At 46.4% G+C, this 16,779-nt stretch overlaps 1 protein-coding gene across 6 annotated transcripts in view; it reads left to right on the top strand.

Annotated features, from left to right (window-relative positions):
* Window positions 1-16,324, top strand: part of HOMER2 (homer scaffold protein 2) — a 91,513-nt gene extending 75,189 nt beyond the window's left edge. For 4 of the 6 annotated variants that reach the window (XM_088789470.1, XM_088789469.1, XM_019743437.3 and 1 more), the window contains 6 exons: window positions 1,717-1,856; window positions 4,437-4,593; window positions 6,432-6,542; window positions 7,235-7,315; window positions 8,398-8,617; window positions 11,840-16,324. In XM_088789470.1, the coding sequence (XP_088645596.1) occupies window positions 1,717-1,856; window positions 4,437-4,593; window positions 6,432-6,542; window positions 7,235-7,315; window positions 8,398-8,586 (678 nt within the window). In that variant the 3' untranslated portion in view covers window positions 8,587-8,617; window positions 11,840-16,324. The remainder of the gene's footprint in view (window positions 1-1,716; window positions 1,857-4,436; window positions 4,594-6,431; window positions 6,543-7,234; window positions 7,316-8,397; window positions 8,618-11,839) is intronic. The other 2 variants (XM_088789471.1, XM_074318341.2) reach the window with 1 other exon arrangement.
* Window positions 16,325-16,779: the final 455 nt, after the last annotated feature.

The following is a 16,779-nucleotide window of genomic DNA, read 5'->3' as shown; positions in this document are numbered from 1 at the left end:
CAAAAGGCAGGTAGGAGACGGAATTCCAACAGCTCGGGTTTAGCCAAAGGACGTGTAGCTTTGCCAGAAATCGAGTAGTCTGTCTCCATAACAGTATGATGACCAACTCAAAGAGACCTCTTTGAACCTGAAATAAACATACCTTCATTCCTGATATCTAGATTGGTGTGTGTAGTAGTGGGCGGACAGCTTGACCTAGTGACAGGGTTATACATAGAGAGACAAGGAAAGGGAGACAACAGGAGCAAAGATTTGGGGTCAGGAATAAGCATGATGCCGCCGGGCTGGGAATGAGGTGTGCTGTGGGAGGACAGAGAGGCACTTGGAGATACCGGGAAAAGCCTAGGATTCTTCATTGTACATAGTTTACTGTTTATTAGGTTTTATTTAGTTATTTATTCTCAGGTAGTTGGCAGACTTCGGCAGTGTTTCATGACTGTCGATCTGAAATTGGCATGAGGATTGCATGTGGGTGGTGAGGAAGTCAGGGTGTGCCAGAGAAGGTCAGGGGGAGGCTGGGGGTGAGGAATGGCCAGGCCACAGGGGTAAAGACGAAGGAATGCGTGTCGGGGACAGCTGGTGGGAAGAGACGCAGGAGGCCTGCACGCCGTGAGCAGCCAGGACCATCAGCCTCGTAGAAGCAATAGCTGAAGGCTGGCTGCAGCGAGAATCAGTGGGGAGAGGAGGGCAAGCGGTAGGGCCTTGGGAAATGAACCCATTACGGGCAGTGAGCCAGCAGACAAGGCAGACAAGTCCCACCATCACTGAACCCAAGAAATGAGGCTTTTCAGCACATCAGTTCTGTAGAGGAGGGGACATCATGCCAAGAGGTCCCTGGGTTTGTCAGCCGCTGTGGCTGGCCCTTAGGACACGAAATTTGGTGGCTCGGCGTGTTTCGTGAAGGCAGAATCTGTATCTGTCTTGAGCCACTCACGCTGGCCACCAGTAGCCCACGGCAGCACACAGCAGCCCACGGCAGCACACAGCAGCCCACGGCAGCTCACGCCAACCTCAGGCTGCTCACAGCAGCCCTGCTCCAGGGAGAGCTGTTGTTCACAATCTTAGCTGTAGAGGGCGCAGCTCACTGGCCCATGTGGGAATCAAACCAGTGACCTCGGCGTTAGCAGCGTGGTGTTCCAACCACCTGAACCCGGCCCCAGAATCTTTCTAAATAATCTTTAATGTAATCTAAGTGATTACTGTTGATTTAGTATCCTTAATTACCATACTGAGCAATCTGAGGATCTATAAAATCGGGTACCTGAAATGGTCCAAGGTCTAAGGAAAGTTTGTAGCCCCAGGATTTTTAAGTTATGTCAGCTTCTAATACTTCTTCCTCACTTACCGTTTCTTGTTCCTTGTTCTAAATCTTTCCTCTTCATTTAATTTCTGGCTTCTGGCTTCTGACAGTGTTATTGATATGGAGACCAGGCATCCAGGCTTGTTAGGCTTAAGTGTGGGCACACAGGCTCTGAGTAACGGCCCCAGGTGCTCTCTTGTCCGTGAGGTATGCAGACTTTCTGAACTCTCGCGGCCCTTCTGGGCTTTGTCCTTTGTTCTGGAGAGTCTTTGCTATTGGTCTTTGACTTGTTAGTCTTCACTGCGTTCAGGTAAGATGAATTGTTCTCCTAAACTCACAACCAGTTTCTCATTATGCCTGACTTGCTGCCACTATAAGGACACTCAATAACGTGTGAGGTAATTCACTTTGGCCAGGAGTCTGGGTGTGAAAGCCCATCTTCTACTCAGGCATCCAGTGTCAATGGGACAGACGATGAAAAAGCCTCTCACGCGAGTCCTGCTGACATACACCTGAAGTCAGAGAACAACAAACTGAAGATCGCTTTGACCCAGAGGTAAGGGCATTTCAAACCCAGGTGCCGCTTTCTCCAAGGTCAGCGTTTCCCTGAAGACGGTCCTGCTGGGCAGGGGTCCAGGAAACTGGGACAGGAGACTGGGCCCTGCTCAGAGCGGCCAGTCTTCTGTCCGGGCCACGAAGCCAGCTGACTGACCACTTCATATGCAATTTGTGTGAGTGTGTGAGTGTGATAGAGTGTGTGTGTGTGTGTGTGTGTGCAGTACATGAGAGAGTACATCAATGTGTGTATGTCTGAGAGAGAGGTGTGTGCCTGTGCGTGTGTTTTGTTTTGTTTTTTGAGAAGCCAAGTTTATCATTTATTCATATATGATAAGATTGAGTCTTGAACATCCAGAAAAATAGGTAAAAACCTAAGAAGCTATTAAAAATAATATAAAACCTCACAAAAGTCAGTAGCTTTTTTATGCACAAACAAACAGCACATGGAATACATATTAGAAAAAGAAATTTCCTTTATAATATGAACTGGAATCCTAAAATACATAGGAATAAACTTAAATGCACAAGGGCTATGTGAAGAAAATGCTAAACTGATTTTGAGGACCATCAATGAATAATTTAACAAATAGGTATATTCTATTGGAAGTGGTAGGAAGCCTTGATATTTTAAAAAGGTATCACCTTCCTCTCCATTGATCTATAAATTTAACACGGTCCCCATAGTGATATCAACAAGATTGTAATCTTTAATGACTACACAAGCTGTGCCTGTGCATTTGTGTCTTGAGAATGTGGCCCGTTTCCCAGAGGCTGGGCTAGACTCCCTGGTGTGGGCTGGCTCACCAGCACCTCAGAGGGGCTGGCTTGGAGTCATTCTGCTCACCTGGCTGGGGGTTTGGCCAGCTTCCCCCAGCCTCTCTGTGGCTGAGAAGCTGCTCTCCTCAGAGTTGCCCCATCTAAGAGCTGTGTCATATTAATTCCCCCATTTTATAGATGAGGAAACTGAGTCTAGGTGGTAAAGCGAGGCCTTCCTTGCCCAAGGTCACATGCTTGGTAAATCATCTCGCCACCCCATACTTCCTTCCTTTCACTCAAGGCTGCAGCTGCAGTCTCTTGAGGAACCTTCTCTGAGGAGCCAGTCACATTCCCCAGCTGGAGCCAAAGGGTTGGTACCCACCTCTCAACTCAGCAGGCCTGGCCCATTTTTGGAGCTTACGCCCTGTGTTCTGCCCTAGGAATTCCAGAAAGATACGTGACCCTTAGATCCAGCCACCTTCTTTGGATTGTGGGTTTTGTCAGGAACTTCAAAAGGCAGCATTGTGACCAGTCGCTTTTCTTACTCATCAGACAATTATAAGGACTATTTTTAGTTGTTTAAGTCACAGTAAGCTGCCTGAATAAAAACGTTCTGACCCCAAAAATAAATGTTTTGAAATCCCAGTTTAACAAAGAAGTGAATTACTGCAATGGGTGTGAAGCCATTTCCCCAAATCAGCTTAAATTCTCAATCATCAGTTCTGAAATTAATCAAGCAATAATGTCTTACTCTTTTTTCAGTTTGTGGTGTTTGAAACTGAAAGTGTGTATTTTCCAATCACATCCCCAGGTCCTTGACGCTGTGGGATGAAAGATAATGCAGAGTATTCAGATACAGTTGTTTTTCTTTTTTTTAAAAAAAAAAAAAGCCTTTAGAAGCAGAACACTGCTCAGCCAGGCAGTATTCCGGAGCAGCCAGGGCTTTCTGATGGGCTTGTCACTCAGCCCGGCCCTGACACCTTGGATCACACCACAGATTCAAGGGTTCCAAAGCCAGGAAACAAAAGGCGCATCAAGAGCAAACAGCAAATGAGGGGAGCCTGACTCCAGTTTGTTTTTGAAAACTTTTTCACTGAACACATAAGATCAAAGCTAAAAAGGGGGTTTTTGTGGTACCACAGAGGTGTCCCTCAGATCTGTGGTGACACAGGGCTGGCCAGGGCTCCCACACACACTGTGATTAGAACCCCAATTCTGTCCCCAGGGGCATTCCAGTCACTGTCTCCTCTGTCCCCAAGTCCTCTGCTCTCAGGTCTGGAGTCCTTTAAAAGCTCTCAGGAGGCAGAGGGTATGGGGGCACCATTACTACCTGGAGCCAGGCTGTTTGTTAAACCCGGGGTCCTTGGCTCCTAGAGGGGTGTCAGGAACTTGTCACAAGGGTCTGACAGCTTTCATGAGATTCTCAGAGGGCCTCGTGGTCTGCCCAGCACTCCGAGCCTCTGTCCTTGAGGCTCATTTCAGGAAGGAACTGGTGTTCTGCGGCACACGGAGTAAGGGAGGGGGTCTTCACCACACTCTGTGGCTTCATCCTGCGCTCCATCCTTCATCTCCGCCTTCTTTAAGAATTCTGTTCATTTCTAAAGTGATTCTTTAAGAAAATAGCCTGGGAAGGTGACGGGTTTGCACCAGAGAGAGGCCAGTCCCTCTTGGCACTTGGTTCTCCAGCCAGCCCACCGGTAGGTGAGGCTGTAGCCCTCTAGGGGCAGCTGAGGCAGGGAGGGTCCCCTTCCCCAGGTGCATGGGGGTGTGGCAGGAGCGATGGCATCTGCCATCCCGGTCACCGCCTGGCCTCTCCCCGCAGTGCCGCCAATGTGAAGAAATGGGAGATCGAGCTGCAGACCCTGCGGGAGAGCAATGCCCGGCTGACCACAGCGCTGCAGGAGTCGGCGGCCAGCGTGGAGCAGTGGAGGAGGCAGTGCTGCATCTGCCGTGATGAGAACGACCGGCTGCGGAACAAGGTGGGCACTGGGGGCCGCCCTGGAGGGGGCAGTGGGAGGGCTGCCAGGCCCCCTCTTCCCCCCCACTTCACCCTCATCCCCACGGGCGGGGGGAAGACTGCCTCCCCCCTGAACCTCCGTCCACCCCAATAACTGATTTATTAGTTCTATAATTCCTGTTGCGAAGGACGAGGTAAGTACACGAGAGACCTCAGCAGTGTCCCTGCAAACAGCGCCCTCTGATGCCAGCTGTGGGCAGCCCTCCTGGGCCTGTCTGCGTTCTGGTGATCTGAGGCGGAGAAAAGGGACCCAGGGTTGAGTGAAGAAAATTGATTTAGGAAATGGTTAGGAGCATTTGCTCAGAAACCCTGCCTCCGGCAAATCACTATTTCTGAAAATGGGAATGTGGAAGTGAGAAAAAGAATCGAGCCCTCGAAGTGGGGGGTGGGTGCGTGCTGGCTGCCGTCATGTGCCCTCTGCTCTCCTGCCTTCACATCCAGGCATTTTGATTTTTTCAGAATTCACTGCAGCCTCCCCTATAATTACACTCTTCGTAGCTGGACTGAGTTAATGAGGAAGTTTTGGGGTGGCCAGAGAATCCCCAGTTGGGACCTGAGGTCGCTGTGCTGATCGTGTTTTAATGGTCAGCACGTTCGGCCCACAGGTTGTGAACACATTCTGCTTGGTAAGTGCAGGATTTCAGGGGTGCACATCACATGACAGTGGTATTCACTCTCCCTCCCCCCCCCCCATTTATAACCTGCCCACCCAACCTGAGTGGAGCCACTGGAGACCGCTGCTCTGTTTCAGCAGCTTCCTGGGTACAGATGGCACATAAAAGTGCCTTGTGTCATTTTTCCTTCGTGCCCACTGCTGACAGTGAGGGGCACCGGGCCAGGTGCTGACTCCGCACGTTCCCTGCCGAGGCCTGGCTGGTCTGCCTGCCAGAGGGACCGATGCCCTTTCTTTCCTTTTCCAAGAAAAGAGCTGAGCTTCTCCCCGTGCACCTGAGTAAGAAACAGAGAGCAGGGCAGGAGGGGACGGCGTGAGTGCTCCCTGAGAGGAGTGTCAGCTTCCTGATGGGAGGCCCTGGGACCCCGGCAGTGGGGCACTTTTTTTACACGTGGTTCCTCCCCTACGGTCCACACTGCACATGCACTTTGGGCCCCAGGAATCAGTCAGCATCAGATGGCAGTGCCAGGGGTCTGGCGCCTTTGTCTCCCTTCTGAGGGATCAGGCCTGTGAGGGAGGGAGAGAAAGGTGCACTCGGGATTTGCGGGTTCAGCCGGCACCACTGCTGGTGTCCAGGAAGAGACCTGCGGGCCAGGCTCCTCTGCATGTGTCCGTGTGGAAAGGTCATCTTGATTTAAACCCTTTGAAATGTTACCGTGCCCATTTGGTGGCCACTGTCCCACAGTGCTCGGTTCGGTACCCCGCTGGCTTAAAGACTTGAGATGAAACAATAATTCAGCACATGATTAAAATGATGTAAAAATCATTGTGGGGAGAAGCAGGTAGATTCATGGGAGGTCTGGCCCCTGCTTGTGACGGGTCCTTAAAGCAAACCTAAAGGTTCTGTCCCGTGGCCATGAGAGAACCCAGAAGCCCAGAGCATCCTGAGGCCAGGTTTTGTGACTTACTTGGCTCTGCTGGAGGTAAGTAAGGCATCTTGTGCCAGCAGGGAGGGGCAAGCAGCCCCTGGGGGGCCACATAGAGTTTGATCGCAGCCATGAGGAACCGTTTCTAACTGGGTTAGTTTATGGTTAATTTAAAAGAACGCATAACCAGCTGTGGTGGTCTTTTGTTGAATGATGAAAGTGAACTCGCATCCCTGCTTTAACATGCGATGTTTACCCAAGCTTGACAAGCTGGAAGAGCAAAGCAGTGTGATCAACAGGGAGAAGGAGAAAAACTTCCAGCTGAAGAGAAGAATCGAGGAGCTGGAATCAGAACTGCGAGAAAAGGAGACGGTGAGTGGCAGAGCTCTGACGGTGCCCCTCAGTGTCTCTCTGGGCCTTATGGGGTGATCTCTACCCAAGGGCACAGCAGGTGGCTGTGGGCATGTGACCGGGCCTGGCAGCTGCCTGGACATCAGCACGGAGACAGAGGCAAGAGTTGTACCAAGGTGCAAATACTCCAGAGCAACGGCCAACCCGTGACCCTCTGCAGCCTCCGGGCTGTGTTTATTCTGTGGTCAGCCATTCAGATCCAAGAGGGAGCTGAACGCTGTACCAAACACTCACAGGCTTATCAGGTGATCTGTCATCAGAAGTAATGTCCTGCTGTCAAATTACTGCGGCGAGAGCCACTGGTCATACTGTCATTTATTTTCTGGGAAGCAGGACAGCTAAGTACACAGACGCTACAGACCCTGGGCGAGTTACCAAACCTCTCTCAGCCTGTTTCCCCATCTACAACGCAGGAATCATCAGAATACTTCTCTTTTTATGGTGGTGTACGGACCTTGTGTGATAATACATGTTACACACTTAACCCTTAGAGTATCTGATGTGTTAAGTGGTAACGTCATCACCTTTATTATTTCTGCAAACAGTACAGGTTCCAAAAGCTGCTTCCATTTGTGTACGCACAAGTTGGGGGATTTTCAAGAATACATTCTATCTGACTTTCACATTCTTTTTCAAATTTCTGTGTCCTATAGGAGTTGAAAGATCTCCGAAAACAAAGTGAAATCATACCTCAGCTCATGTCAGAGTGTGAATACGTCTCTGAGAAGTTAGAGGTAAGGGCGAGGATACATCCGGTTTGCTCAGACGGGAGGGCATTTGTGTCACTCATCTCTCCAAGTCCTCTCCTTGCATACCCTGCTTGGTAAGGAAGAGCGGTTTTCTAAAGCCAGTAGTGCTTGCATGCCAGATGCCATCTCTGACCCCCGGGCAGGTTCAGTTTTCCACTCACGTGAAGGTGTCGTGTGCAACCTAACCGTAGGGCAGAGCAGCGGGGGCTGAGAGCATAAGCCCTGGGTGCTATTCCATCTCGCCATGTGACCTTAGGCAGGCCCCCCTCACTGGCCTCGGATTTCTGATCCCCAAAAAGATAGTTTTAACCTCCTCCTTCACTTCCTAGGTCTCTGCACTTCAGGAGCCCTTTATTCGGGTGCACCACTCCAGTATTAGTCACTGGTTCCTGTACGCATGTGCAAAAGAGTCTCACTGTGTACCCATAAAGAGGAACCTCCGATGTGATAGGAAGAGTGTAAGGCATAAGCCTCATTGAAGGACTCCCAGCCGTCCTGCCTTTGGGAGCTTGAATGTCTCCATGGCAACACCATGGACGGATGGTGCGCAGACCAGCTGTCCCTGAGTCTGGCATGGCCAGTCCTCCCTCAGTGAGCGCCACAGGCTGGCCTGGGGCCGAGGAGGCCGCGCCCTTCCCGTGGAACCAGGGGAAGGAAACAAGTCACTCCCCCGTTTGTCCTGTTTCTCTCTCAGAATGGAACTGAACGGGGCCTCTGCTGAGCTCTGGGACTGGGGATGACAATGCCTTGAGCTGAGATTTCAGGCTTTCTCAGCTGGGCACTTATGAAAGGGTCAGTTAACCTCAATCTCCCCAGGCAGGAGTCCGAGTTCTGCATTCTGTGGGGATGTCGTTTTTTAGGCCAACTGTTGATCGTACTCTGCCTGTTGGCACCTCTGCCGGGGAACAGGCAGGAAAGGAGGGCACTCTGAAACGCCCTTGCCTTCTGTGCTGCCATCAGTGGGACTAACACTTCTGGGGATGCAACTGCAAGGGAGCGCCGGCAGTTTGGCTGTAGCAGGTCTCAGGACGGCTCCCATCACGCTTCTCCCTTTTGTTTCGCTTCAGGCGGCAGAGAGAGACAATCAAAACCTGGAAGACAAAGTACTTTCTCTGAGGTCGGACATTGAGGAGAGCAAATACCGACAGCGCCACCTGAAGGTGGAGCTGAAGAGCTTCTTGGAGGTTTTGGACGGGAAGATAGATGACTTACACGACTTCCGCCGCGGCCTCTCCAAGCTGGGCACGGACAACTAGGGGGAGTCCCAGGCCTGGCCTCGAGTCCCAGGTGTGTGTGCGCGACGGATAAGACTAGGTGTTCTCCTGTTGGCGTTGCTTCTGTAAATGCAGGCGCAGTGGGCGTGTTTCCAGTCTCCCCTCTCCAGAATAGAAACCTCCTCTTGCTTCTCTTGCCTCTGGAGGTTGTAGACAACGGGAAGATTCTGACTCAGGAATCCAGGACGAGGTGTACCTTAAACATTTACGTCGTCAGGGCAGGGATGTTTATATCTTTCTTAAGGGCTGTTGCAACCATATCAACTGAAGTGAGTTTTCTAATCCAATATGCAAATCCTTCACACCTCCTGTGTTTAAATGTCCACCAGGTACCCGTGCGTGGGGTGTGGAGATAGCAGCCCCCCTCTCAGAGTATCAAGATGCTTTAGAGCAGCCACTCAGTAGAGACTTGTCCAGAGAAAGAAGACAAGCTGCTGGTGGGTGCCTTTTCTGGCACGGGGACCACCTGCATCACTCTGCCCTCCCCGGCCCCCCAGTTTGTAGGGTTGCGACAATGCTCCTTGTCTTGGTTTTCATTTCTGAGCTGATTGCTGTGCTGTGGGAACAGCATGCAGTGAGGGTACCTACCCGGTACCTGGCCCAAAGTAGGTGCTTAATAAATATTTGTTCAATGAAACATGTAAACAGAATTTAGTGTTTTAATCCAACCCCAGCAGAGTCCCGGCATCTTGGTGCTCTGGGTCATTATCAGATGTGAATGCCCTTGGTGGTCAGACTCATGGATTGGCTCGGGTGGCCCTGGGGCAGGGGGGGTGGCAGTGAGAGCAGCAGGAGCCGGTCTGAGGCCTCCCAGGAGCCATCCGTGGTGCTCTGCCCCTGACGGTCTCTGCCACCTTCTTCTCCGGGCTTCGGGGCCTGTGGCCTGGAGGATCCGGGACCACTGGTGTCCCTGGGATAGGGGCTGCCCAGGCCTGGGGTGTAGGGTGGGGTCCTGTGTTGGGTTTGGGCAACATCAGCCCATGAGGGAGAGAGCATCAGCTCACGTGCCAGGAGCCTTGGACTTAGTGACAGAGTCCTGCCCACGTCTGCCACCGCCTCTCTCAGCTCCTGCTAAGGAAGGGATGAGCCACAAACCTCCCCTCCCTGACAGAGCTTCTCTGGGGGCATTGGGTGCTGTTGGCATCCTGCCTTGGGAGGGACTCACTGCCCTATGCCTGGCATAGGCCTTTCTAAACGCCTTCAGGACAGGGCGGCCGTGGTGTCTCCTTACCTGCTTGGAGAACCACTGAGAGAACTTGCCCCTCTAGCAAGGTTTTCTCCCGTGGCTACACTTTCTCCCTGCTTAATTTGGATGAATGGTAAAACAGCCCGAGGGCAGGTGGTTACCCACAGATGTAGGCTGGTCCCCAAGGCGAGCTCCTAAGTCCTGCGGCTCTCCTTCCCCTAGCTGAGATCCTCTGAGCAGGGAGGTCTTATTTGGGCTGGGGGAAGGAGGGGAAGCTGGGCTCTGGAGCACTTTAGGGGCGAGCCTGCAGACTGAGGGAGCGGCTTTGGCTGAGTACAGGGCACACAGGACACGCAGAGTGTGGTCAGCCCTCCTGCTGATGTGAGACAGGCATGCTAGCCCGCCCCTTTTCTGGAGTTCCTGGTGGTTCTCAGGACCATTGGGGGCAGCTTCTTTCTGGCTGTGCCAGGAGACCAGGCAGCTGTGCTGGCCCTGTGCCAGGCCTGTGGCCAGCGGTGGGATAAAGGGGGTTCTTCTCAGGCCAGGTCGGTCCACCTGTCAGCAGACTGGACACGTGCTTGCCCAGGAGCCGTGGACACGAGTCCAGAATCTGACCTTGGGTCTTCTGATGCCCATACCCCATCTATTAGGTGGCGTGTTAATCTAGCAGGAGCCATCTGGATGACGGGAGCATGCTCAGGTGACACAGTCATATAGAAAGAGACAGTGGCTAAAGGCACTTCTGCTCCATAGCAGTGACTGTGGGAAACCGGACATGGCACAGCTGTTGCTATGGCGACTGCAGCATCCCTCTGCGGTCCCTGCTCACCCGTCCCTGATGTGTGCCGTAGATCCCATGTTGTGTGCAGCCCAGGAGCTGCGAGTAGTAGGGGCTGCTCGGAAGGGAACGGTAAGCTGCAAGCACAACTTCTCAGAGCACTGGACTTCCTGTGCCTCTGTTTTTCTCTAGAGATCTTGGTGTTTCTTCATTTACTTTCTTTTAAGGAAAAGGGCCCCGGGGATGAGCTGGACAGTGAGGACAGAGCCTGGCCCTGTCTGACAGACTCTGGCTCAATATAATGAAAACGAATTCCTCCCGGTTTTCACTCGAACCAGTGTAACCTGTCCTCGTTTATCAGGATATCCAGTGCTAGTCTCAGCGCCGATGTCCTTTAGTTGTCATCATCTTAAGCCAGGTGCAGGCAGGACAGAAACCTTTCGCTCATGAACGTCCAGCCATGTTGTGCTGCTGGAAGATTTAAGGCCAGGACTGCGTTTGCATTTCCAAGCGATGTCTCCTGAGTTTGACCCATTGAAAGACGCAGTACTGTATTTTAAGATGGAGCCAGCCGCCACTCTTGGCTCATCACTGCAAGCGGGTTGTTTGTGCCATCCGCCCTTCTAAAAGTTAGGATTCTTTTATCTACTTGAAATGTCACTGGATTTTGAAGCACTGACGGTTTAAAGTAGAAGCTTGCAAATTGATGTCCATATACATTTTTAAATGATATGCGTGGTTTACAAGGATCCTAATTTCTGAGTAGGTGGTTCCCCCCAAAGAAATATTATGTATGGTGGTGGGGGTGAAGCATGGAGAGGGAACCCTGTATAGAAATGTGTGTTTATTTACATGTCCTTTCCATCTACCTGTCTCAAGAACATGGGTTTTCTAGTTCCTCTTTAAACACCAGCCAGGCAAGAAGGTGACTTTGGCAAGAATTTGTCAGCTGGATGAAATGGTCTAATGAATTTAGGACCTTGTGTGTGTGTGTGTGTGTGTACATGTGTGCGTGTGTATGTATGCATGTGCGTGTGTGTGTATGTGTGTGCATGTGCGTGCGTGTGTGTGTGTGTGTGTGTGTGTGTTGGGGGAGGAAGCAGCAAGGGCAAGTGGAAGAAACAATGTTTTCAGTTAAAAATACGTATAGCTAGGCGGAGTCTTTCCTAACCCTGGTGGTGATGTTACATGGAATCCATTTATGAGATGAGGTTGCGGGGCTTTTCTTTCACGTGGAATCGTACAGTGCCCTACTCTCTTTGACGATGCAGAGCCTTGTGAAGAGTGGTCCCCTCAGACCACACAGCCCCCCGGTGCACCTGGCAGGAGCCCAGAAAAACCACGGTGGAGTCCAGACTGTGGAACATTTTGGCAGATGATTGACAGGTCTGATGACACGCAGCTGTGGGGAATCTGTTACTGTTTTTACCCTCTCGCACCCCTTTTAATATAAAGTCCTAACTTTAAATAAATTGTTGTAGCAATCGCTTATGATGTGACAGGCAATTAGGCATTTCCTCCATCAAATGTAAGAGTTGAATGATTAGTATGCGGTGGACAAGTGGACTTTCCCAAGAGTACTAGAGGTTTTTTTCCCTTTTTTAATGCCTTTTTGGTACATAAATAATATATACTTTTTTTTAAAAAAAGAAAAGAAACTACAGATGAGTGAAAAGCAAAAATCACCTGTTATTACACCATCTGATTATAACCACTGTTAACATTTTGGTATATATCTTTTCAGGATTTTTTTCTATGCTTCTGTATTTGTTTTATTATTTTTTTCATGAAATACAATCACACGTGCTGTTTTATAGTTTACTTTTTTTCTTTTTAGCACTATATTGTGAATATATTTCTATATCATAAATACGTAATTGCATCATTTTTGTCACCTATGTAGGTTGTACCTTGGATACTTAGGTCGTTTCCTGTTTTTTACTGTTGCAGTTAAGGATATGATGACATCCTTTCTTCTAACATCTTTGTGAACTTTTCAGAATATTTACTTAGCATAATTTTCTGAAGTTGGACTTGCTGCCTCAAAAGTGTGGGGGGCACATAGGCGACTACACTTTGCGTTAGAGTCGTTCCGGGTCCTGTGACTCATTATGACCAATGCAATGTGGAAGTGACATGTGACAGTTGCAGACCAAGCCTCTGAGATGCCCAGTCTCTGTTCCCTGGTCTCAGCAAATGGTGATGCCCCAGAAACGGAGCCTCAGCCTTCTGGGTCCCTGCTTGACTGTAGAGCAGCTCCCCTTCCTAACACCCCGGCCCACCCACCTGTGTGGACATGTGGTGTGAATAAAGAATAACCGTAAGTGTGACCCCACTGAGATTGCAGGGTTCATTTGTTCCTGCAGCATAACATACCCTAGCCTGACTAACAATAAAAAGGTGTGCACATTTTTACAGCTTTATTATATATTGCCTCAAATTGCCTTCCAAAAGATGATACCAGATTACACTCCCACCAGCAATGTGTGACAATGACCTGCTCCCTCTTTAGCATTGGTGTTACCATGGGGCTGGGGGGCTAGTTTTCATCCACATTTTTTTTATTAAAATGAGACCCTCACTAGCAAAAATATTTATTAGATGATATTCTTTTGTAGTTTACTTATTCATCTCCTCTGGCCAGTTTTCTCGTAAAGGGTTTAACTGTCTCACTGATTTCTAAGAGTTTTTTGTTGCATTAAGTATTGTAAAAAAAAAAAAAAAAAAAGTTGTATGTATGGTTTTTTAGAAATGTTCAGACATTGAAAAACACTTTTTAGTCAAAGATGTCTTTTCCTTTAAGGTTGTTACCTTTGCTGTCATCCTTATGAAGAGCTTTCTGATTCTAATTCCAAGATTGTATAAATATTCACCAGTATTTTATTCTGGTACTTTTATTTTGTTCTTAAACAAATCTGTGATCCATCTGGAATTTATTTTCTAAATTGTCCCAACATCCTTTATTGGGAAATCTATCCTTTCTCTACTGATACGAAATCCTATTTTTACTATATACCCAATCCTTATACAGGCTTCTGAGCTTTCTGGCACTTGTACCACATTGTTTAAGCATCATGGATTTAGACAACATGTCCCCATTAATTAAACTTTTTCAGAAATTTTCTAGTACTTTTTGTATATTAATATTTCCAAAAGAAATTTGGGATCATTTTATAATTTTAATAGAATTGGAAATTGAATTATGTAAAATGTGTAGGTTACTATAGAGAGAATTAACATCTTTATAATATTAACATTTCATTTCAGCAAATTTTAAAGTATTATGTTCCTCGGTATATTATTTTCTAGCATAGGTCATTTTTGCAGTTGTGGTTACTATTGTAAATTAGCTCTCCAGCTGCTTACTGATAGTATAAAAGTACATCATTGATTTTCTGATTTAAAATGTTAATTAAAAGTTGTGTAAATATAAAGATTGTGAAAAAACGTCATGTAGAAATAGAGTCCCTCATAATTAAAATCCCTTTGCCTCAAGATAGTCAACAGTTGATGCATATTTCTCAAATTTTTTTCCTAACGTATGTTTTATCATTTTGACCATATGGTACAACAACCCTTCTGCTACTTGCATGCTTCACTTGGCTGGAGACCTTGGGCGTCTTCCTGTGTGAGTACCTATCAATCTACCTCATCCTTAATTCTGGACAGAGAGTAGTGTACGGTTGTATACTAATTAATTTAACTTGGTAATTGGTTATATGTTTATTTTGTAATGAGCCAATTACTGAATTCTGTTTCATGCTGGTAGTTTTGTTGTGTTATTGTTGTTAATTCTTTTGCGTTTTTCAGGTAGATAATAGTTCTGGATAGTGAGGATAATTTTACCACCATATTTTTAATCATCTTCTTTACTTCCTTATCACATTGGCCAGCACTTTTAGAACAGTGTTCAGTAACACACTGTGTTGTGTTGGTATTGTACATTCTTCTTTATATATTATATATTTTTTACTTACAATATCTTTAGTGTTTCTTCAGACGTATAAATTTGACTCTTAATGTAGATATTCTTAATATTTGATTGATATGTTAAAGTTATGCCCTTTCAAGTTTGCTGAAAGTTTTATCAGTAATGATGTTAGAATTTTGTTAAATGCCTTTTTTCACATCTGTCAAGATGATCAAGTGATTTTTCTTTATCATGACTTAAGATGAATCATTTTAATAGATTGGCTAATGTTAAGCACTCTCTACATTTCTAGAAAAACCTGATTGACCCATGGTATAGTCTCCTTTTAATGTACTCTACTCAATGTTAACAGTGGTTATTTATGACGGGTTGGTTATGGTAGATTTTTGTGTTCTTATCTGTGGTTTCTGATTTTTCTACAAGGTTCGTGTATTATTGTATAATAAAAATAAGACCTTTAAAATTAAAAAAATATTCTGGATTTGGCTAGCTTACATTATTTTGGAATTTTTCATATGTTAAGATAGATAATTGTGTAACTTTTTCCCCCTCCACTCTCTCTTCTCTCTCGTATGATGTTGGGTTTATGTTAACATCTGAAAAAAAAAAGAGAGAGAGAGAGAGAGAGAGAGAGAGAGAGAGAGAGAGAGAGAAAACCTGGGAAGCTCTCTTTGTTCTATGCCCTGGAATGGTTTAAATAGTTTTTAAAATTTTTTGCTCCTTAACATTTTTATAACATATATAAAGTTGTCCAAGTCTAGTGCCTTTTTGGGAAATAATCTTTGACAATTTTTTCAGTGTTTCCCATCCTCATTGGTCTCTTCAGATTTTCTTCCTATTCTGTAAGTTTTTGGCAATTTAAATTTCCTAAATAATGACCTGTTAAGATTTTCAGATTTGCTATCATGAAGTTGTATTTTCCTATTCTTATTTTTTATGTTGTATGTCCTGCTTTCACTTTTTATTCTGATGAGTTTTCCAGAATTAGTCTATTCTGTGGATCTTTTCAAAGAACCAACTCTGGGACTTATATCTTAATTTACTGTTTTATCATTTTATGATTTGGGGGGCGGGGGTTGTTCTTATTAATGGCTTCCTTTATTTTATTTTTTTCATCTTCTCAAGTTGAATACCATTTTAACTTTTTCTTGTTTAATAATAGCTACAGTTACTAGTAATTGTAAGGCTATGGCTTTTCCTCTGAATACTTCTTTATTCATATCCCTTAAATTTTTAGGTATGATATTCTAAGTTATAAATAATTTCAGATTTGAACTTTATTTTTTACTGAAGAGTTATTTGAAATTATATTTTTCATTTCTAGATAGTTTGATATTTGTTGTTGTTTACAACATTTGCTATAAATTTCTGGTTTTACTGCCTTGCTGTCAAAGAGGGTACGGCCTATACAATTTCTGCATTTTGGAGTTTATTGATATTTTCTTAGGACCTAATAAATTGTTCGTTTTAATAAGTATTCCAAGGAAACTGCAAAATAAGGTATATTCTCTGAAGGGAACAAAATTCATATGTATTAATTTGATCTTATTAATTATAATATCATGGATCTTTCATTTTTACTTACTTGTGTCATTAAAGACTAAGGAAAGTATGTTATTCTCCCACTACTATTGTATTTGTCTATATCTTTTGTGTTTCTAACAGTTTTTGTTTTATGTGTTTTCAGTATGATGTTATTTGTCAGATTATCTTTTTATATTTAAGGGAAAAAATATTTTCCTTTAAAGACTTGTATACCTTTGTGAATTTTACCTGATTTTGTTGTAACAGAGTTGTTTTTGTCAAAATACATAGTTCAGTAAAATGTTTGTGTCTCTTTTTAAGTCAACAAAAATCTTTCAGAACCTTTGTGTTTTAAGATGTTTTGGAAGCTCTCGATCTCCCCAAGGGTAGGTTGGTACTATCCGGTGCCACAAGCAAGGATGGCAGTGTGGGTGGAGGCACATATGCCTTGGGGACAGAAGGAGGGATTTTGAGTTTGCGACATTCCCAACTCCTGCTTTGGGGCAGCCCCATGTTCTGGTGAGCTTAGGGGACGCCTGCCCTTCAGCTGGTCACGTTGTGCCTCCATGGGCCTGATACCAAAGCATTTCTCAACCCAAGAGGCACTTTTCCTCTGCAGGCTCGTTTTCTGAGCTGAGGGCAGCAGACAGTGGATGCTTGTGTTCGTGGCTTTGGGGGGAAAAGCTCATCTTGGAGACTCATTCTACTGAAAGATTTTTCCAGAGCCTCTTGAACAGATTATTCACATGGCAGAGT

Source organism: Rhinolophus sinicus, chromosome 13, assembly GCF_057876585.1.
Source record: "Rhinolophus sinicus isolate RSI-liver-muscle chromosome 13, RSI-T2T, whole genome shotgun sequence".
NCBI lineage: Eukaryota > Metazoa > Chordata > Mammalia > Chiroptera > Rhinolophidae > Rhinolophus > Rhinolophus sinicus.
The sequence above is the reverse complement of the archived record's forward strand: the minus strand, read 5'-3'. Positions and strand labels throughout refer to the sequence as shown.